Source organism: Diabrotica virgifera, chromosome 1 (genome assembly GCF_917563875.1).
Source record: "Diabrotica virgifera virgifera chromosome 1, PGI_DIABVI_V3a".
Lineage (NCBI taxonomy): Eukaryota > Metazoa > Arthropoda > Insecta > Coleoptera > Chrysomelidae > Diabrotica > Diabrotica virgifera.
Window position 1 is genome coordinate 211,133,501 of NC_065443.1, and position 22,924 is coordinate 211,156,424.

At 33.6% G+C, this 22,924-nt stretch overlaps 1 protein-coding gene across 4 annotated transcripts in view; it reads right to left on the bottom strand.

Moving 5' to 3' along the window:
• LOC114346174 (mediator of RNA polymerase II transcription subunit 14) overlaps window positions 1-22,924 on the bottom strand; it is a 148,525-nt gene that overhangs the window by 37,897 nt on the left and 87,704 nt on the right. For all 4 annotated transcript variants that reach the window (XM_028296966.2, XM_028296972.2, XM_050646918.1 and 1 more), the window contains exon 11: window positions 15,571-15,732. In XM_028296966.2, the coding sequence (XP_028152767.1) occupies window positions 15,571-15,732 (162 nt within the window). The remainder of the gene's footprint in view (window positions 1-15,570; window positions 15,733-22,924) is intronic.

Below are 22,924 nucleotides of genomic sequence, written 5' to 3' on the forward strand. Positions count from 1 at the left end.
ATTATTCTTAATTCTGCTTGTTTATTTTGACATTTCTGACAAATTTTATGTCTATTCTTTCATTTTTCCTACATATTTTAATAAAATTCTCTTTTTTTCTCTCTCTTCTTCTTCTTGTCTGGTACTATAACTATATTTCTTCATTTTTCTCCACATAATAACAGTTCTACAGTGTACATAATTTATCTTCATATACATATTTCATATAACAATCATTTGTCATTTAATCATCAATTTATCATTTCATAATATAACATCATAATAATCACTTCCTTTACTTATCCCTCAATGCCTACGTTCGACTAATCAAAGCAGCTTTACTCGAGAGGAAAGTTCCAATTCTTCTACATATTCCATATAACAATCATAATATTCAATACTAGCCACGAAACCTCTGCATTTTACCTAAATAAAAGCGGGTATAACTCCGTTGCATAGATCAAATTCTTCTACATATTTCACGACCTCAATCCCTTGCTTTAAATCCATTGTTTAATCACGAATAATCATGAACCCTTCAAAACACAGAGTGGGTCTCTAATAAACTTTCAAGCTTCTATAAATCACTTAGTACCTTCTTAATTTGACAAGAGCAGTGGGTTTCTTATTGTCTCAAATTGCCTCATAATATTCAGCTTATCATATTGTTAGTTCTTCTTCTAATCTATATAATTTTTCTCCAAATTCCTTATCTCGGCTCATCAGGTGTGTTCGTTAAAGATATGCTTATATCAATGTTTGTCTTAAAGCTCTTATATCAACGTATATCATCACTAATCATTATTCATTAAAAAAATAATTTATATATCATTTATCACACAAAAATTATTAATTCATATCATACAAAATTTAATACAAAATCGATGAAAATGTATTTATATACTCAAAAAATATCAATAATAAAAACAACTGGCTAATAAAAATTCAATAATAGTATACATATTCGAAAAAAAAAAAAATTCAATTCAATAATCGCATATGCAAAAGTTAGATAAAAATATTCAAAATCAGTTCATATCTCAAAATTCGATAGATATTCTTAAAAAATTCAAAAATAACCATACCAAAAAATCGAAATCGAATAGAAATTTTTCAAATAAATTCAATAAAATTCAAAATTCAAGCATTTTTATACCCGACATAATATGTAAACATCACGTTTATAATTCACGGTCAGGAGTCATTGTCTTCGTTCCGGGCTAATACCCTATATTATATTTTGATAACGTTATTTACCACTTAAAAAATATTTTCTACAGATTGTCCCAACTATACTACAACCCACTTACTAGGATAATGTAAGTGGTTTTCACAAAATGAAGGTTTACCATTTACTAAAAAACGAATAAAGTTTATAATTTTTTAAAATTTGTATAGAATATATTTTAATAAAAATGGGAATAATTTGAATTTTTGAACATGTGAAATTAAAATAAGCGTTATTTATTCTGTAAAATAAATAAGTATTTTTTTTGCTTTTATTTACTCGACAAGACGTTAAAAGTTATGTGTTTCATATAAATAAATATATACAAGAAAGAACTTTTTTATAATCAATTTCAAATTTATGTGTTGCGTAAAAGCATCACAGGTCAAATAGTAATATAAGCGGGAACGAAATTTTTAAAGCCAGACCTGCGAATCTGTTATGTTCTAGTTGATATTTACCGCCATAATTGAAATATTTACTGTGCGTTTTTGATTGGTGTCCACCTCAAATATGAGAAGGGATGAGTAAAGTTGCCAGTCAGTCCTACTGCTTGTAAAAATGGAAATTTCACAAAGAAAAAAAAAATAGCAAACCCATCATTAAATCTATCACGTGAAATCCAAGTATGCCAAAATAGTAATCACACGCCACAGAAGACAGAATTACGAAGAAGACGTCAAATTTTTCAGTCAGGCAATTTATACATGCAAAAAATATAACGTCTACCTTCATATTGGATGCTTTCAGAAATACCACACATAGTACACGGCATTGACGGTGATGCATCTACGCAACACCCAGTTTTTTGCAAAAAAAACATGTTTTAATTTTTTTTCTTGTTTATTTTAATTACATTATAATAATAAAAGTTACTAAAAAAATTCTAATTTTTCTTGTTTTTTAACACCTTGGTAATTAATGGGTTAATAAAGGTTTGTGACAGAAATCAAATTCTTAATCTCTTCATAAAAATCAATACGATTTTGCGTACTTTTTAATCCAATTTTCCAAGAAATTTTTTCACTACAAACTTGGTAAGTCCAAAATAAACGCTCGCCTCTACCGTCTGTCAGGTAGAGCAAAGAATACTCCAGAATACTCCATCCAACAAGAAGCGAAAGCATCTGTCGGCTCCTTTGATATTCAGGGGACAGAAATATCGGTCGGAGAATGGTAGGGGTAATACTTCACACTACACTAAGAAAAGTAATGAGGAATTCGTTCAAAACTGTAGGAAATTTGAGTTACACTTAGAAACAAAGTAATAATTAAAACTATAGTGTTTTTAAGTTGATCTATTAATATGAATTGTATTTTTTTCTGTAAAATTTAATATAACCCATATATCAATTTTGTACTGATAAGTAAAAAGGTTTTAAGTTAAAAACATCGATATTGACTAAGTTTTGTAAACTTATGTAAACGTGATGGATTTTTGATGCTTAGTTTAATTTAATAGCTAATTTCAAAATAGAGATTAAAATTTCTATCGATTTCTATTACTTCTTTTCGTACTAAAAACTTGAAAAATAGATATTTTTGACCCAAGACCTTTTTACTTAGTACAGAATTATACTTTCAAATTTTCTATTAACTTTGTCTTAGATTGATCATTTTTTTTTGTTTCCTTTTGAGAAATTTCTTTGAATGTGTATTGACCTCCAACACCACCATATTCTCGCTGCACGAGGAAACTCTGCGGCGGAGGCTAGAATGACTTTATTCACCTTCGATTTCTTTCTGTACATCTGAGGTTTCTGGAAACTCTGGTTGTACTGTACCAAATTCAACTCGCCTGGATATATAACAATTATCTCATCACATCTAGCATCTAATACTTGGGAATTAATCTATCAGCTGACAACAATATCGAAGAAGAGGTAAAAGAACAAATAATTAAAGCCAGTAGAACGGCCGATGCCTAAACGGCACAATTTGGAAAAACAAACACGTAAGAGTGCAAACAAAGGCCCAAATGTATAAGTCAGTTATTAGGCCAGTTATGACTTATAAGGCCGAAACAAGACCAGATACAAGCAAAACACAAAAACATCTGGAGACCAACCAAATGAAGATCTTAAGAAGGATTGCTGGAAAAGGACTACAGGACAGGGTAAGAAGTGAGGAAATCAGCCGCATATGTGGGGTGGACAATATAAATACCTGGATAAAGAAGAGTGGATTAAACATATAAGCAGCATTGTAACGTTACAAACATCACATCTTTGATATTTTGTTTTTAAATAATTATTTTACCTTATTTTCTTTAATATTTCATTAATAATTATCTTCTTCTATTTGGTTTACCCATTTTCCCCTTTAATAAAAATCGGTTGGCGTCCATTCTATAATAGGCAACCCTATTTACATTGTATCTTCTCTCGTGTTCCATGTTCGTTATTTCAAATTTCGGTCCAAGGTTCGTTGTCATGTCATTTTAATGACAGTGACAACCCCCATATCTCATTCTCAAAATGGAGGTGGAAATGTTTTAAAAAGCAAAGTAGCTCCAAAAATAAATCATTTTATTTCAACAAATCATCTTCCTCTTGGGGTGAGCTACATATAGTTTTTTTAATAATTTCTTACAGTAATTATATTTCTCCATCTAACAGTTTTTCTAATTTTTTTTATCTAACCTTCAAATGTTCAACCATGTGTTTGATTTCTATATTTCTTTTCATCTATTAATATGCACGTTTGGTAATCAGAATTTTAACTATTCTCATCTAAATTCTATGTAATTTACCCTTGCCAATTACTATTTCTGAATACTGTTTGGCAAAGGTATATTTTGGTTTTTCTTCTTGATGATTGATATGTGTCTCTGTTTTATAGTTTTTGGGAATAAAGATCACAGTCCTCCCTCCGGGAGCTTCAAGCCATCCACACCGGTGATGGAACTAGGGCTATACCACAACAATGGACCATGAAATCTAGGCTGCAACACTGAACATCTTTTGCTGCACTGACCTAGGGCCTCAACATCTGCCCAGGTCAAGAGAAGTCCACAGCAGTACCATACGACATCAAGAAGATACCATCAGCTACCAAAAGCCATAAGTATAATCCAGAATTGTTAGTTTTTGGCAAGAATTTGAATACATTTGTTAATGCAATTTATCAAGTCATTTTATTTATTACATATATATGAACAATAAACATGATTAGTTAAAATTATTGTTTTGTTTGCTTCCATTCCAATTTTCAGAGTTCATTCTAAGGTTAGGTCAAGACGAACACACATCTGAGTGACTGAGCTAAGCTAAGGGTGTGACGATGGCTATCTTGGTTAGTTGGGGTAATATTTTCGAATATTGTTTCAATTAGCTGGGGTAGTCCATCGATTTTTCGTTACAGGATGTTTGAATCAAGGATAGTAAGGGACAAGTCACCGTTAGGCAGAAGAAGTATAGGACGCCCAAGGAAAAGCTGTAATGACAATTTAGGGACAGAATGAAATGCACCGTTGAAGAAAAACAGGCAGTACTGCCTATATAAAAGAAAGAAGACATCAGATCTAGCATCTAGCCACCTTAACCTGTTTCTTATTTTGTTTCCAATAGGATCCACACCCAATTTTTTCGTATATACTGATTCCTAACATTATCTTTTCTAGTTATTCGCTAGTTCTAGTTATTAATAACTGCGGATTCAATACGAAACTTAACCTAACCCTAATGAAGCTCTGCTTTCACACAAAATTTTCCAGTTTCAGCTGCATTCGCTCTCTCTAACTGTTACCTTCTGATACATCTCTTATACCACTCTCACATATTCAGCCGGCACTCCTTTCCTACTTAATACCATTAGGTTTCTGGTAACTTTGCTATACGCCTTCCCAAGATTAATAAACACTATGTGCAAGTCTTTCTCTTCCACTCATAATTTTTCCCTCAGCTGTCATAAAATAAAAATTGATGTTGTGGACCTGCCTTGCATAAATTCAAAATGACCTTTATTTCTAGAACCATACACTAAATTTATACTATTGCAAATTAAATTAAACACTAAATAGCTATGTTTAAATTGTTTTTTTATTAAAAAGCTTTATTAAAAATCTGGGAATAAATAATTTTAATAGATAGGTACGTATATGGAATCACATAAGTGTTTGAAAATGAATGAAAATGATAATCACATAAATGTTTAAAAAGAACTTTCTCTCATTGCCCTACCCCTACGATCGTTTACCTGCTACGATTTCTCGGTACTGAAAAGAGAATTATTTGTTCACGATCTAGTGGGGCGTCCCAGTACGAACCATACAAGAAAATCCACCTTTGCGTGGAGCCATCACAATGAGAGTTTATTTTAACAATAGATATGTTTAATAGTATTATTCTTTTTTCTACAATTAGAAAAGATTAAACAACACAATAATTTTACAACAAACAGCTGTTAGGGGTTAGGTTGAGAAATAAGAAATAATACATGAAACATGGCGGATCGTACATGCGCAAAGAAATTTGGATCGTGAAATAGTCGATGCTTTCGCTTCTTGTTCGATGGAGTATTCTTTGGGTAGAGACTCAGTAACGGCTGGCCTAATTTCTAACGAAACACATGAATATCGAGAAGGGCACCCAGAAGCGGTTGTTTGACCTCCACCGAAACAGGTAAACAAAACCTTCCATTCTAGATTAATCGATTTGTTCTCTTTTATTCCCTAGACTAGATGCTGACTAAAGGCAAGCGTCCACAGACCCGCATCGCACGCAACGGATTTTAGTTTGCCTTGTACAAAAACTTATGTAACTGCGTCCACTGATCCGCATCGTACGGATCGTATCATCGGTAATGCCGAAGGGTTGCTTCGAGAGGCAACTTTTGCGATGCGTGCCGATGAATCATTCGGAATGCCGATCAGTGGACGCACCCCAGGCACTCTGTTCGGAATTTCGCTTGGCCCAGTGGGAGCTAATCTACGGCTAATTTGCATTTGACGATCGTCTTCTTGGTAATGAAACACGTAAACTCAGTTTTACCTTTTATTTTATATATTATACAATAGGTATATTCAGGTAAAAATATTACAGTCCATGATAAGTTGATTATGTGGATTAAAATATCATAAATATTAGGTACTCATTTTTCATTATTGGTATTTTTTAAGATATCTTGAGTAATCAACTATGCAAATTTTTTCTCGTTAAAAAAACAACACATTTTTCTATCTTAAATGTAATGAACTTTTTAAAAAATATTAGACTTGTTAATGATGTTCCTGAGAGAAGTGTAAAATTGATGCAAGACATTTCATTGTCCATCAAAAAAGATGAAAAAGCAAGCAAAGTGTGTTACAAGTACATACATAGTTTAAAAACACAGAAAGTATTTTACCGATTTCAGAAAGGCAACTTTAATTAATCTTTAAAGAAACTTTTACTGATGTAGTTACATTTTCCATTTAAATCAAATTGTAACAGCTTTATGTATTCCTTTATATCCAAATGTATAATTAGTTAGAAAATGTGTGCTATTATGCGGTCTACTGTCGTGTTTCTACTATAGCTTGCGGTCTACCGAAAGAATTTGTGTATAAGCTGTAATATTACTATGCCGATAAAGAATGTTTACAAATCATTTTTGAATGTATTTTTTAAAAACATGTAGAGTTTGTGTAAGGTTTTATAGCTCTAAAGTTAATAATTTTCGAAATATTTAAAATGACATATGAGAGTTTTACCAGTATAGTGTCATTTTTAAATAATTTAATATCTTTGACATAGGTATATCAATATAATATACAATGTGATCACTATTTGCAAATACAATTTTTTTTTCATTTTTTTAAATGGTATGTTAGTATTGCATTTTGTAGTAAATATTACAGGCTTTCTTTTGATATCAGGTTGTATGTACCTAGTATGTTTCGTTTTGTAGATATTTAAAAAAGAACTATATATTTTACGTTTTTGCGGATTTCTTATTACTAAAGAGATACATTAAAATATCATATTATACCATACTAATAAATATAGTTAATATGCATAAATTAATTATTAAATTAAATAAACAACCAATTTTAAAGTCTACCTTAGTAATTTTTCTACCCTAGCAGGTAGCGGCATCGGTAATCCGATCGCTGCCGATACCGTGGACGCAGTATGGAAAATTAATCCGATGCGTACGATGCGGACCTGTGGACGTTTCCCTCAAATGGAAGGTTCCAGGCCATAGGTGTACCGTTATAAAAAGACCGGTTCACCACTGATACGTGCGGAAAAATCCTCGTTGCGTTTTTGAATGTACGGTTTATTTTTTAACTTATAACACAGAACCATAAATTTGAAACTGTATTAGCTACTTGGGAGTAACAATAGGGAAAACCGGAAAATAGAAAACAGAGGAAATAATTCTGAAAGGCAAAAAACATACGGAATGAATAGAAATCTACTGAGAAGCAAGACTCTAAGTAAGAGGACAAAGATGAATCTACATAAGACCTGTTGTTACATATGGGATGGAAACAGTCTTCTGGAATTTGAAAGAAAAATAATGAGAACAATACTGGGCCACAAAGCCACAATGTAACAAGAGAGGAAGAAATAAGAATTAAAACAAAAATGCCGAAATTGAAGAAGAATTAAAGAGAGAAAATATAGTCAGATACATAAAATCTCTTCGGTTAGAATGGATAGGACATATACAGAGACGTCCACAATCAGATATGTTGAGAAGGATAACTAACTGGACACCGCTATAAACTAGGTGTATAGGAAGACCCAGAAGAAGATGGCTGGATGATGTAGAAGAAGACATAAGAGCAATGAATGTGAAAGACTGAAAAGTTCAGTGTAAGGACAGGAAGAAATGGAAAAGAGTAACGACAGTAGCAAAGACACACAGCAAATAATAAATAAACTGGACATGAAGTAAAAACCACTTCTATGTAAAAGGTATATTTACTAAAAAATTTTAAAAATCCCAATGGATTCAATAAAATGTGTTCATTAGAACGTTTTCAAACCTATCGGTCCATCATCAGTGAATTTGGATACTTGCAAAATAGCCCCAGAACCAAACAATGGTTGTGATTATAAATAAATCTAAATTATGTTAAAATAAAATTAAAAAGGCTAAACGCCGATGTTCAGGGATTAAACCTCTGGGAACATGGTGAAACTCTACCCGAGGACCCAATCAACCATCTTAGGTCAACGATGACTACTGACTACAACGATGACTACAGTAGTCATCGTTGACCTAAGATGGTTGATTGGGTCCTCGGGTAGAGTTTCACTATGTTCCCAGAGGTTTAATCCCTGAACATCGGCGTTTAGCCTTGTTAATTTTATTTTAACATAATGTAGATTTATTTATAATCACAACCATTGTTTGGTTCTGGGGCTATTTTGCAAGTATCCAAATTCACTGATGATGAACCGATAGGTTTGAAAACGTTCTGATGAACACATTTTATGGAATCCATTGGGATTTTTAAAATTTTTTAGTAAATATACCTTTTACATAGAAGTGGTTTTTACTTCATGTTCCAGTTTGTTTAACTATAAGGTATACAGCCAACCCAGGGAACTACCCCTTTTTAGCAAATAATAAATGACAGAGGAGTAATCCGCCTCACCCAAGAATAGGATTTTGAACGCCATGCCGTTAGCTATAATCCCTAGGGATTGTAGTGCTTCATAAATTAATGAATAGAAATTAGATATTACATGTTAAAACACTAAATTAAATTAATTAAAGTGTTTGTGGGGATATAAGATGGCGGAAAAACAAATAAAAATGCTCTGTTATGCTGACGACGCAATCTTAATCTCCGATAACGAGGATAACCTACAGCGAATGGCACAAACTTTCAACACAGTGGCGAAGAACTACAACATGAAAATATCAACAGCCAAGACAAAATCCCTGGTAGTGTCAAGGGAACCCATAAGATGCAAATTAGTAATTAACAACGAACTAATTAAACAAGTCTCGAGATTCCAATATCTGGGAATCGAAATATGTAGTTATGGGGATGTTAAAGAGAGCGTCCGAAAGCAAGCAAATAAAGCCAGTTACGTGTCAGGATGTCCGAGGGATGTCATCTGGAGAAACAAAGATATGAGGCTGGAAGGGAAAGTACGCATATACAAATCATGGGTAAGACCGATCATGACGTACGCGATAGAAACAAGATGTGGCACTGCAGAAACCCAGAGGATACTGAGAACATCAGAAATGAGAACGTTGAGGTCAATAACTGGGAAAACACTGAGAGACAGAATACCGAACGACAGAATAAGAGATCTCTGTAACATACAAGATATAGTACGGTGGGGAAGACACGAGACGACGAGAGTGGAATCAGCTGTGACGAGAATTGACAGCGAGAGAATAGCCCGTATAGCCAGGAATTCGAAGCCAACAGGCAACAGACCAATAGGAAGGCCCTTTAAAAGGTGGCGAGATAGCTGGCAGTCAACATCACACCTACGAATACAAGCTCAAAATCGGTACGGAACAGGCCAAGAGGCCTATCATAAGAAGAAGAAGAAGAAAGTGTTTGTAAATAAAGGAACATAAAAGTAAGTATTTTCCGTAATTTTCGTCATCCTCGTTGTAAGTATTTTTATTTAAATAAATATGTGTCTAAAAAAATATAAATCAGTAAATTCGTAACAATACGTTATAAAGTATTAGTCGGAGAGATAGAAGCGGATTTTGCTCGTGAATATGTTGAATTAGTTGTGTACATGACTTTCCCCAACGCGCGGAAGCCAGAGGTTATAGGGTTAGAGAAAACCCCTTAGAACTATCCAACGAAGGTAGTTATAAGGGGTCAAAGTCACGGTTTTTATTTTTTTTTGTGACGATCATGATCGAGATAGTGCACCAAAATTTGGGGATAAGTAGGTCAAGTGATCACTTGCCGGTCATCCTTTCAACATGTGAACAAGTCAAATCCACATCTCAGATGTTACCTGGGGCAGATTAGCTAAATATTTTAAACATCCACACTTAATGTAGCATTTTAAACCAATGTTTCCTTGACGAACTTCTTTTACTGGGCTTTGACCCACATATTTTTGTTAAATAATATCTTGGTGGTTAGCATGTACATTGCACGTAAGCACTGATGATGACTGGTAAGCCAGTCGAAAACTAGTTATGTGATTTTGATGTGGCCCTTTTGAGGGATTTTAAATATACCTTTTATACAGGATTTTACTGTTTTTTTAGGATTTTACGATGTATGCGCAACTAATATCAAAATTGCGGAAAACCATAAAAGAAAAGAGATAAGAAGGTTATAGAAAAGTGTAGTTTTCCATCAGGACAACGCGCCAGCACACAAATCCCTGGCTACAACTGCAATGGTTACCACTCGTGATGCAGGATTGGACGTTGTGGACACCTCCAATATTCTCCAGATTTGGCTCTGACTGGTTACAGGTTGTCTCAAAACTCAAAATAAGACCTTAGGGGAAAAATTTCCGACCAACGATGTAGTGATGTGTGCCGTAAATATTTGTTTTGACACCGCCGAAGCAAATTTCTTCCAGGACGCCAAAAGAGCGTTTAGCTGAGGGGGAACTGTGTTGGAAAATAAAAGTTTGAACATTTTCTTGTAAGTACTATTTATAGAGCATGGGCGGACCATGGGGATCAGCCCTAGTAAAATTTTACACTGAAAGCTCAAGATCTCGCAAACCAACATTTTTTTTTATTTAATCAGCGTAAAAATTTCTTCAATATACAGGGTGTCCAGAAACCCTACCGACAAACAAAGACAGGAGATTCCTCAGATAATTTTCAGATATTTTAACTCAATTCACCTAGTCCGAAAATGCTTCCTAAGGGAGCTAGAGCTCTTTGAAGATGGCGACTTGTAATTAGTTTTTCTTAAATAACTCTAGAACGCTCCTATTGAGAAAAATGAGAATTGGTACACATATTTATCTTTCAGAGAAATCGACTCCATGTACTCGGCGAATTTCTAGTATCGGTCATAGGTGTCCGTTTTGGGTAGGGCAACAGTTATTTTATCGCATAACGCTTTTATCTTTAATTTTTAAGCATTTTTTACTCTGGAATATTAAATTGTGAGGTATTCTACAACTGAAAGGTACTCTTGTTTTAGGTCGATAGGATACACTGTTTTCTAGAAAAATCGATTTGAAAATTTTTCTTTTTTTGAATTTCCGAAAAAAATTTCAAAAAAACTATTTAGAAATCCGAAAACTGGTACGTTTATTTATATTTCAGAGATGAATCGATTTCATTAATTGCGAATTTCTAGTACGGGTCATGTGCGTCCGTTTTGGATAGGTTAACGGTTATTTTATCGCATAACATTTTTGTCTTTAATTTTTAAGTATTTTTTACTCTAGATTATTAAGTTATGAGGTATTCTAGTACTAAAAGAGAGTCAGTTTTTTTTTTGAAAATTTTTCAATTCGATTTTTCTAGAAAACCGTGTGTCCTACCGACTTAAACCAAGAATTCCTTTTAGTACTAGAATACCTCACAATTTAATAATCCAGTGTCAAAAATGCTTAAAAGTTAAAGACAAAAAAGTTATGTGATAAAATAACCGTTGCCCTACCCAAAACGGACGCCTATGATCGGTACTAGAAATTGGCAATGGATGGAATCGATTTATCTCTTGAAGATAAATATACGTACCGATTTTCGTTTTTCTAAATTGAAGCGTTCTGGAGGTATTTAAGAAAAACTAATTACAAGACGCCATCTTCAAAGAGCCCTAGGCTCCCTTAGAATGCATTTTCGGACTAGGCGAATTGAGCTAAATTGTGTTAAAATTATCTGAAGAATCTCCTGTCTTCGTTTGTCGGTAGAGTTTCTGGACACCCTGTATAGGAATTGTATTTATTATAAAAGATGAATGATCCAATAAAAATGAATCTTGTGAAAGACTAAAACTTCCTATGAGTTTAATCCCAGACATAAACCTTCATCCCTTCATGTTTCAAGCAAGTATTGTTGCGGCTATATGAACACTTATATCATCTTACAGTAATGATATTGTTTTGTGTTGTATAGGTATAAAGGATAATTTATCTTAGGACGGGACGTGGACGGAACGGAGCGACAACGGGGACGGAGTGACAACTGGGCCGTACGCCGTCTATTGTTCCACGGCCTGTGTCGTACACGCCCCGTCCTCAGATATTATGTACTATTATTACAATTGTTGAAGTATTAAACACTCACGGACAAAAATATTGCATATTTTGAAATTACCGTGTGAAATGAAATTTTTTGCACTGCCCCCAGTGCCATAGGAATAGGATTTCTTTTCCGAATGTGATTTTTTGAAGTACAGTAGAACCCCGCAAATCCGAACTAATTGGGGGGACAGCCTGTTCGGATTCCGAAAAGTTCGGATTATCCGAAAGTTAGCCTAAGAAGCTAACGAAGATGATTTTTAAAAGATTTGGACTGCCACCGATCCCTTTATGAAACTCTATCCGCACGTTTATGCCTCCAATATTCTAAAGCTGAAAAATATTTAGATCACTGAAATATTAAATCGCTAACGCCAGTAGTTTTGTTTGGTCACGGGACATGGGAATTCGACCATGTAAATGATTCATTTAATTTGTAATCTGGATATTGATTACACTATGTTTCTCATGTTTCTTATCTTTTTCAATGTTTTCGTTCATAGTATACCATGGAAAATGTGTATTATGCACATTCCTTTATTGATTGTGTTTAGTCTAACTCGACGCTTTTATTCACCCATTAGTGTTCCAGTGTTTAATACTGTAGCTAGCATCTTACGTAATTATTTTCTCACATAATAAACATGTTTTTAAATTTTTATTTTGAATTTTAAAATTTTTTTTTCACTTTCCGTTGGTTCGGATTTGCCGAAAGTTCGGATTTGCGGGGTTCGGATTTGCGGGGTTCTACTGTATCATATAAACGGTATATTCGGATTTAAATTTGATATATAAGGTGGCCTATATAATTTTTAGATCGGTTCGTTGTGGAATCGTTATAGTGAACAGACGATCCTTAAAATCACATTATACGATAAGTTTTTGCGGTGATTAAAAATTCAATATTTATATTTATAATTTAAATTCTGTGTAAATATATCGGTTAAATATTTGGAATTGTTGTGAAAATTAAGTGATTTACCTCCCCTAATGGGGGAAGAAAATAACAATAAGACGCAAATGTGCGATTTAAGTGTTGCCACATGTTCTCCAGACCAGGACATGGAAATTGGTGCGAGTTCCGGTGATAACACTGACAAAACAAGGGAAGTAAAACTTTATAACATTTCTTCTAATAATTATGATTTCCGTAGCTGTTGCGTATATATCGAGAATTTAAATAATCAGAACATATCTCGTTTACATCCAATGGCGGTGGGGGAAATTTTGTATCAAAAGCTTAAAATCAAAAACCTAGAAATTAAATCTATAGGAAAAAATAGAGTTAAAGTCATTTTAATCTATTTTGGATGCAAATCATCTAGTAACACATAATAAGTTAAAGGATGAAAATTTAAAAGACTATATCCCTAACCATCTCTTGGAAATCAAATGTATAATTCACGATGTAGATACGAGGTACGATACTGATTATTTAAAAAAATATACAGCATCTTCCGCTAAAATTATCGACATTAAAGGAATGCATAGAAAGGTAGATAAAGACGGTAAAACAGAATACATCCCAGAGTGTAGTTGCCGGTAGAAAGATTTGTAGGCAGGGTAATACAGTGTTACAAGTGTCTGAAATTTGGTCACATTTCTAAGCAATGCAAGGGTACACAAGAATTTTGTATACGATGTGCAGAAATTAAAAATGATAGTCACATATGCGACATTAAAAAAACTTTTTGTATACATTGTAAAAGTGAAGATTATATTTCGATCTCCAAAAGTTGTCCCGTTTATGAGGAACAAAAAAAATTAAAAACATTATGTCAGATAAAAAAATCTCCTTTCTAGAAGCAAAAAGGTATAAAGAATAATCTTTTTCCGGATTTGTTAGTAACAATAAATTTTCGATATTGTCAAATTTTGAAGAAAATTTTCCAAAACTACCTAACGTATCTGATGACATTACGTCATCTCATGCTACCATTCCAAGACCGTACATGAAAAAATCAACAAACTTTACTCATCCTGGACCTAGTAGGATTAATACTGAACATAATGCACATAAAAAAAGGAAAGTATCTACTCCTGTTTCACAATCCCCTACAGATTCTACCACATTTCCTTTTAGATTTGGCCCGTTACAGCCTCTACCGCCTAATCCCAATAAACCTAATAGTTCAATAGATGGTGATAAATCAAGAGTTATTTCGTTAGTTAATTTTTTTTCTTAATTTATAAAAAATGTCAAATCAGTTGAGGATCCAAAAACACTGGATAATAATGTGTTAGCTAAGGGTTTGCATACTGTTCTCGAGGATATTTTTAAAAGTAGTTAAATTTATGGCTTTAAACACTAAACTTAAACAACGTGGAATGAAGTAAACACTTCTGTTGTATGTAGGCATATGAATTTATTAAAAAATTCTTAAAATTGATCCACAAGGGAGTGGAAGTACAAAACGTTTTCGGTCAAACTGACCATCATCAGTGTAAACGTCAAGTGTACAAGTAATTGAAACTAGCCACTTCAATTGGTATAAAAACCTCTAAATTACATCATTGTTACATTCTAGATTAAAAAGTGGTCGACATGAAGTCGATGTCTTAAAATTTTACAGATCACATGTGAATGTATTTCATCCTTGCTCGAAAATTGCACAAGGTAAGTACTTTTGTTCAAGTGAGAGGCTACCAACCAACTCAGCTGGCATTTGGCAAGTTACATCTGGCATAGCGTTCATCATAATATGGAAGCAAGATTTACAAAACTTCGTCTACAGAAGAGTTGGCGAAGAGTATGTCAGTTGTAACCTCATACAGAGCGTTAGTTTTGGTGGTGGCGGCATAATGCTACAGAGCGGTATTGCTTTGAAAGGGCATACCGAACACGTGGAGGTGATTAGGCGAATGCCAACTGAGATGTACATTGAAAACATTTAGGAAGATCATGTTTTGCCATTTGAAAGCCATATTGGATATGACATATTGGTGTTAATGCACGTCTTCATGTCGCCATCATAGTGAAGACTTACCTTGATGAGACTCAATTTAAAAATTTATACTGGCCAGCATAAAGCCCAGATCAAATTTAAATCCGATTATAGTATTTATATGATACTTTAAAACATCGAATTCGGAAAAAATCCCATTCTTATGATACAGGGGGGCTAAGGATAACAGCACGAAAAAATTCAATCCACATGTGTATGCAATAGTTTTGTCCGTGTGTATAATATAATAAAAGGAAAAAAATAGAATACTTACTTGAAGTTCTTCCTGAAGCCACATATCTTTATGTTCGGGAAGAGGAGTAATTTTTAGATGTAAGCTCTGCAAATGTTGCGTGTTCAACACTATCCGGCATTGCATAGTTTCTGCTACTTTGAAATGAATTACTCCTGGTTCCGTATTTTGTATTGCAGTTAGCTAAAAAAAATACATTATTAGTTTTAGTGTTAATAGATCAGTATAATAATTATTAAATTAATAAATCTATACGACGAAGTATCGAATATATCAAATCTTCGAGCATAACATCAATAGGCACCTATGCAGCTATGAAGTTTCAAGATTCTAGAGTTTTCCTTTAAGGGGATGGGTACGCATTTTCGGCTGCAATGCTATTCAAATGGGGATTCATTTTTTTCGAATCATGAGAAAACTAATAAGTATTTTTGAAAAATCTAAACGCAGAATGAAAGATTGCGTTATTAGCGAGGGCCGAAAGTCCCTGAGAACTTCTATAATGTTTATTTTAATAAGTTACAGGGGTGAAAAACTAAGAGAAAGTTTAGTGTGATTTTTAATTTCAAATATCTCATTCAAAATAAACTTTTTATTTATTCTAAGGGACTTTCGGCCCTCGGTAATAATTTAATCTTTCACTCTGCATTTAAATTTTTCAACAATATTTATTGGTTTTTTCAAGATTCGAAAAAAATGAACACAATGTCCGTGGTAATATTTTCCAAATCTATCTTTGTCTTACAACGCACTCAGTCGAATAGAATATTGTCAGCATATTGTCAGTCAGACAGTGACAATCAGTGACAATTTTAAATATTTGACATTGCATCGGGAATATTTTGAGTTGTTGATTAAATAATAGGTTTGTTCTAGCAAACAGTCAAACTAGTCAGAAACCGTCAGCAAACAGTTGGTCAGTGAGAGAACATAATACAGTCACCACTGCTATCCCCTCTATTCACGCTGGTCCACTATTCGCTGATGGTTTCAAACCCTTTGAAACTGATGCTAGAACAAACCTAATATTGATATATAGTGTATTTGATAAATAATTGATTTAAGACGCGAACTTAATAAAAAGTTATTTATTGTGTATTATTTGTGGAAGATCCAAGCAGAGAATACATCAGGATAATATATTCTGTGATCCAAGTATTTTGCTGTTAAATATGTTCAAAATTGTAAGCGTTCCATGGTAACAATATATTATTAAAAAATCACTTTAACACTTTTCCTTTTGTCTCGATTGAGTATTAGTTTTTGTTGTACATATAAATTATTACAATCACTGAATATATAGTTAGTGAAAAAATTATCACATTTATTAACTGAATTAATAATTTGCAATTATACAAATAACAGTTATCCTTCTTCTTCTTGTGCCACTCCTATCGGAGATTGGAAATCATCAAGGCTACCCAGATCTTGTTCACAACTGACCTAAAAAGTTCATTAGTGGTGCAGCCAAACCATTCTCAAATTCCGCAACCATGACATTCTCCTACGGCCTGCATTCCGTTTTCCTTCTATTTTTCCTTGCATTATTTTTTTTTTATATTTTGAAGTAATGCGTATTTATGACAACAGTTATCCAAGAACATTCAAAAGCCATCTCTTTAAGTTAATGATGACATTTTCAAGTAGAATGACATTCTAGTAATGTTTATATATCCATACCAGTGTGAATTTTACTACACGTAATTTGCCGTGTAAAGGCAGAAAAAGTAGGGATAGCCGTAAAATATTTGCGAATTATGTACCGATGGCCTTAAGAAAAAGAAAACGCATAAGAATTTGAGAATAAGAAGACCCACTAATACCCAATTCAATAGGGTTTTTTCTTATACCAATTGGAACATATTACACTTCTCCAAGAAATTAACGCATCACCTTCAAAATTGGTCATTTTTAATGCCTCGAATCCCTAAACCTGTTGTCCGATTTAAGTGAATTTTTTAACATGTTATAGCCTTATTTTTTAACGATATCGCTGTAATAATATTGTTGCTAGACAGGTAAATTGTCATTGTATACCGGGTGTCCAATCAAACTGTGATTTTTTCTCAAAGTTCGCCAGTATTCTAGCATTTATAAAATACTGAAATTAAAACCCAATGCCAAGTAATAGAGCCTAATGTTTTCTTAACATTCTGTTTTTTTATTTATTCGCTTATGTTGGATAATAAAAAAGTTAGGTACTTTAACAACTAGCCTTGTTTTGCATCAATACAGGGTGTTTTAAATAAATATGGCAAATTTTAAGGGGTAATTCTGCATAAAAAAATAATGACAGTTTGCTTTATAAACGTATGTCTGCAAATGCTTTGTTTCCTAGATAGGGGGTGTTAAAATTTTTTAGATAATACAAGATGTGAGATCCTTTAGAGGAGCAAACGCTGATACTGACCACATACTCTTAATAGCCAAAATAAAGATGAAAATCATCAAATCTAATAACAAGGTAGGAAAAAGAAGGAAGTGGAACATAACCAAATTAAAAGTGCAACAAACAAAACAAGAGTATTCAGAGGAACTAGTACAAAAACTTAAGAGGTACGATGGAACGAACGTAGAAGATGAATAGACAAATATAAAAAAGAGCATCATAGAGGCTGCGGAGCAAACCATAGGACCTCAAGAAAATAAAAAACCAAAGAATGGTTTGACGAAGAATGTCGATACCAAAGTCAACTTAAAACGCTGGCACGAAACAAATGGCTTGAACATAGCGGACAAGAGGAAAAAGAACAATACCAAAAAGAAAAGAGAGAAGCGGCCAAACTTTATAAAAGGAAGAAAGAGACATGGACCTCAGATCAAATGCAAGAGATTGAAACAAATAATAGAGACAATAAAATATTGTTTGAATATATAAAACAACAATATAACGGTAACAAAGTACCAGTAAAATAAGCAAAAAAGATTGGGAAAATCACTTTAAAGATATAAATACAAGCAACCAAGCAATCGACGCAGAAGAAGAAGATATAACAACAGATAACCGGGATGAAGAAGAAGATGCACCTACCTACAAAGAATTTATAGAAGTAGTAACACAACTAAAATCTGACAAAACTTCAGGACCGGATGTGATTAACAATGAATTGATTGCAAATGGAGGAGATGACCTTCTAAACCGTATATATAAATTAATGGTCAATATATGGGAAAAGGAATACATGCCTGAAGAATGGAAGAACGGACTCATTATACCAGTTTAAAAAAAAGGAGACTCAACGCTTTGCAGTAATTATAGATAGTGTAGGAAACAAAGGTTGAACCTTGCAAAATGGACACAAGTCCGGTTTTATTTTTTTCTGGTATAAGATGCTATTATACAGATAGGGTGCTTATTATAAGACTAACTTTTTCCGAAAAAATTTCGCCCCGGAACCCCCCTTTTCACCCCTTTATAGGGGGTAATTTGTGGTTTTTGCGGAACGTAGCCCTTCCTGTACCTTTTACAAACAATTTCTTTTATAGAAATATGAAGAGGACTATATTTTCTACGATTTATTTCCCGACAGCATCTGTTTATCATCCACCGTTTAGCGGGGGTAGCGCCCCAAAGTTGACAAGTTTTTAAAAAAGATGTTTTTTAAAAAAATATATTTTCCCTAACTGTAACGGAAATTAAGAAGAAATTCTGCGGGAATTATTCACAAATAATTGACTGATTTTTTGGTATAGGTTTCACTTAAGGGTAATTGCCTTTTTTTTAATTATAGGGTGTTACATTTTAAAAAACCCCTTTTTATACCATCTGAACCGTTTATGCTAGAGTAAAAAGACTTTCAGCGATTACCCATGTACTGGTGCTATTTACAAATTTGTATAATGCACCCCCATTTTTTCCCCGGAACCACCCCAAAAAAAAAAGAAGAATTAATAAATAAAGTGATTTTCTTGGAATCCTTCACACACAATGCCCTTTATTAATATGCCTAATATATCATTTTGTGCACGTTATTATTACCCATGCATGGACACCAAAAGCGATTTCCTAGTGCAACCCCTGTAGCCAAAAAGAATAAATAAAATGAGGGGTTGAAATTTTTTTTTGTTTTTTTGCTTTTCGATCCATATGGGCATATGTTTCATCAATATTGCTTTTCAAAAATATATATGGTTATTGCAACATCCCTGAGGAAACCACCCCTATCCTTGAAAATATACTGCAGAAATTACCCCTATCCCTTGGCGAGCATGTTTTTACGATTTTCTCATTACCTATGCATTCTTTTTAAACAAAACTTATACAAGGTTAAAGAACACTATTTACTCTAAAAATTAGGTCCTAATTACGGCACAGTGGCGCCGTAAACCTCATATATGCTTTGGTGGGCTCCAGTTTTTGTTTTTTTTTCGTCATCTGTTCGTTTTATTGATAAAGTACTTATGTAAAATAAAACAACACAGTGTAACCTACAAATTATGACTTATGCACATTTTACAATCTTTGCGCCCCAAAGCCACAGTGGTGGCCCAAAATCAATTTTTGCATATTTTCGCCACCTACACGCATTTTATTGAATTAATGCTACCTTAATAGCACAATATTTACCCTTAAGTGGTCGCTAAGCAGTGGCGGATCCAGGGAGGGGTGATGGGGTGATCACCTCCCCCCCTCTCAAACCAAGTGATATTATATTCAAAGTTTATAAAAATATTCTTTTATTTTTATAGAAATTTAGCCAATTGGCACCTCCCTCTTAACGATGCTGGATCCTCTACTGTCGGTAAAGCATAAAAAGTACGCCATTCTTATAAAAATAATAATATAAGTATTTCTATAAAAATAAATGAATATTTTTAATAATAACACTTGGTTTGAGAGGGGGGAGGTGATCACCCCCATCACCCCTCCCTGGATCCGCCACTGCTTAGCGACCACTTAAGGGTAAATATTGTGCTATTAAGGTAGCAATAAAATACGTGTAGGTGGCGAAAATATGCAAAAATTGATTTTGGGCCACCACTGTGGCTTTGGGGCGCAAAGATTGTCAAATGTGCATAGGTCATAATTTGTAGGTTACACTGTGTTGTTTTATTTTACATAAGTACTTTATCCATAAAACAAACAGATGACGAAAAAAAAAAACAAAAACTGGAGCCCGCCAAAGCATATATGAGGTTTACGGCGCCACTGTGCCGTAACGGTTGCTTATACGAAAAAAATGAATAGGGCCTAATTTTTAGAGTAAATAGTGGTCTTTAACCTTGTATAAGCTTTGTTTAAAAAGAATGCATAGGTAATGAGAAAATCGTAAAAATATCCTCGCCAAGGGATAGGGGTAGTTTCTGCAGTATATTTTCAAGGATAGGGGTGGTTTCCGCAGGGATGTTGCAATAACCATATATATTTTTGAAAAGCACTATTGATGAAGCATATGCCCATATGGATCAAAAAGCAAAAAACAAAAAAAAATTTCAACCCCCCATTTTATTTATTTTTTTTTGGCTACAGGGGTTGCACTAGGAAATCGGTTTTGGTGTCCATGCATGGGTAATAATAACGTGCACAAAATGATATATGAAACATATTAATAAAGGGCATCGTGTGTGAAGGATTCCAAGAACATCACTTTATTTAATTCTTCTTTTTTTTTTGGGGCGGTTCCGGGGAAAAATTATACAAAGTAAATAGCACCAGTACATGGGTAATCGCTGAAAGTCTTTTTACTCTAGCATAAACGGTTCAGATGGTATAAAAAGGGTTTTTTTTTAAAATGTAACACCCTGTAATTAAAAATAGGGCAATTAACCTTAAGTGAAACCTATACCAAAAAATCAGTCACTTATTTGTGAATAATCGAAGCAGGATTTCTTCTTAATTTCCGTTACAGTTAGGGAAAAATATATTTTTTTTAAAACATCTTTTTTAAAAACTTGTCAATTTTGGGGCGCCACCCCCTCTAAACGGTGGATGATAGACATATGCTGTCGGGAAATAAATCGTAGAAAATAGAGTCCTCCTCATATCTATAAAAAAATTTTTTGTAAAAGGTACAGGAAGGGCTACGTTCCGCAAAAACCACAAATTACCCCCTTTAAAGGGGTGAAAAGAGGGTTCCGGGGCGAAATTTTTTCAGAAAAAGTTGTCTTATAATAAGCACCCCTTGATATAACGGAAAAAAAAATAAAACCGGACTCGTGTTCATTTTGCAAGGTTCAACCTCTGTTTCCTACACTAAGAGCAATTACGCCATTAAATACAACATATAAGATCATGACAACAATTATAAGAAATCGGCTAACCAGATACACAGAAAAAAACCTAGGACCGTATCAACAGGGTTGAATGATGAATGGGTTGCATATGTGAGTTCATTTTAAATGAAGTAAAAAAAGACAGACGTACTCGCAATCATTTAATTATCACTTCGACGACCGGTTTTGATCTCGACAATATACATATCATTTTCAGGTCAGCGTTACAAGTGATTAAATGCTACAGTTAAAGAAAGCCAGAGTTACTCTGGCTTTCTATGGCTTTCTTTAATTGTAGCATTTAATCACTTGTAACGCTGACCTGAAGACGATCTGTATATTGTAGAGATCTAAACCGGTTGTCGAAGTGATAATTAGTGAGTACGTCTGTCTTTTTTTACTTCATTTATTTTGATACAACTATAGTTTATTTTTTAACCAAGAGGAGTAAACTAAAAAGACAGATTCACACCCAAGAAAGTCAGTAGAATAATAACCAAATACATCTCCTTTTTTGGTTGATCTAGTTGGCCGTCAACGGTAATCCATAAATATTATATTAAATTAATACGTCGCTAAAGAGTTCCAGAAACAACTGCTTTTTATATAAAATCAGACTAATAATCAAAAAATTAAAGGAATAACACAGAAAACACAAAAATCTCCGATATAACTTAATTAACCTATGAAATGTCACTAGTGTCAAAATTTGAGAAATGTCATTAGTGTCAAAATTTTATAACAGTGGAGTAAACTTGCCTGCGGTTGGACCAATTACAAACAAGCAATATAGCGCGGTAAATTTGAATCACTCCTCTTGGTTAAAAAACAAACCATAGTAGATAAAATCTTGTGAAGCACTTCCAAAAATGTACTTCATATCTTAGAAATTGACAAGTCAAGGCGAATGTGATGCATATACAGGGTGAGCCACGCTCAACGGGACGGAGCCTACCGGGGAAACGGCGAAAGATATTAAAAATTCCTTCCGTAGGAATACGTAGGTCAGTACCGGCTACAAATTAAAATTTGTGAAATGTATACAGGTTGTCCCAATTTAACGTAATGATATAAAGTTATATATTTTTAAATGGAACAACCTATATTTCACTTTAATTTTGAATTCTACTGAACAAAATAATGTTATTTTATTTAACATTCC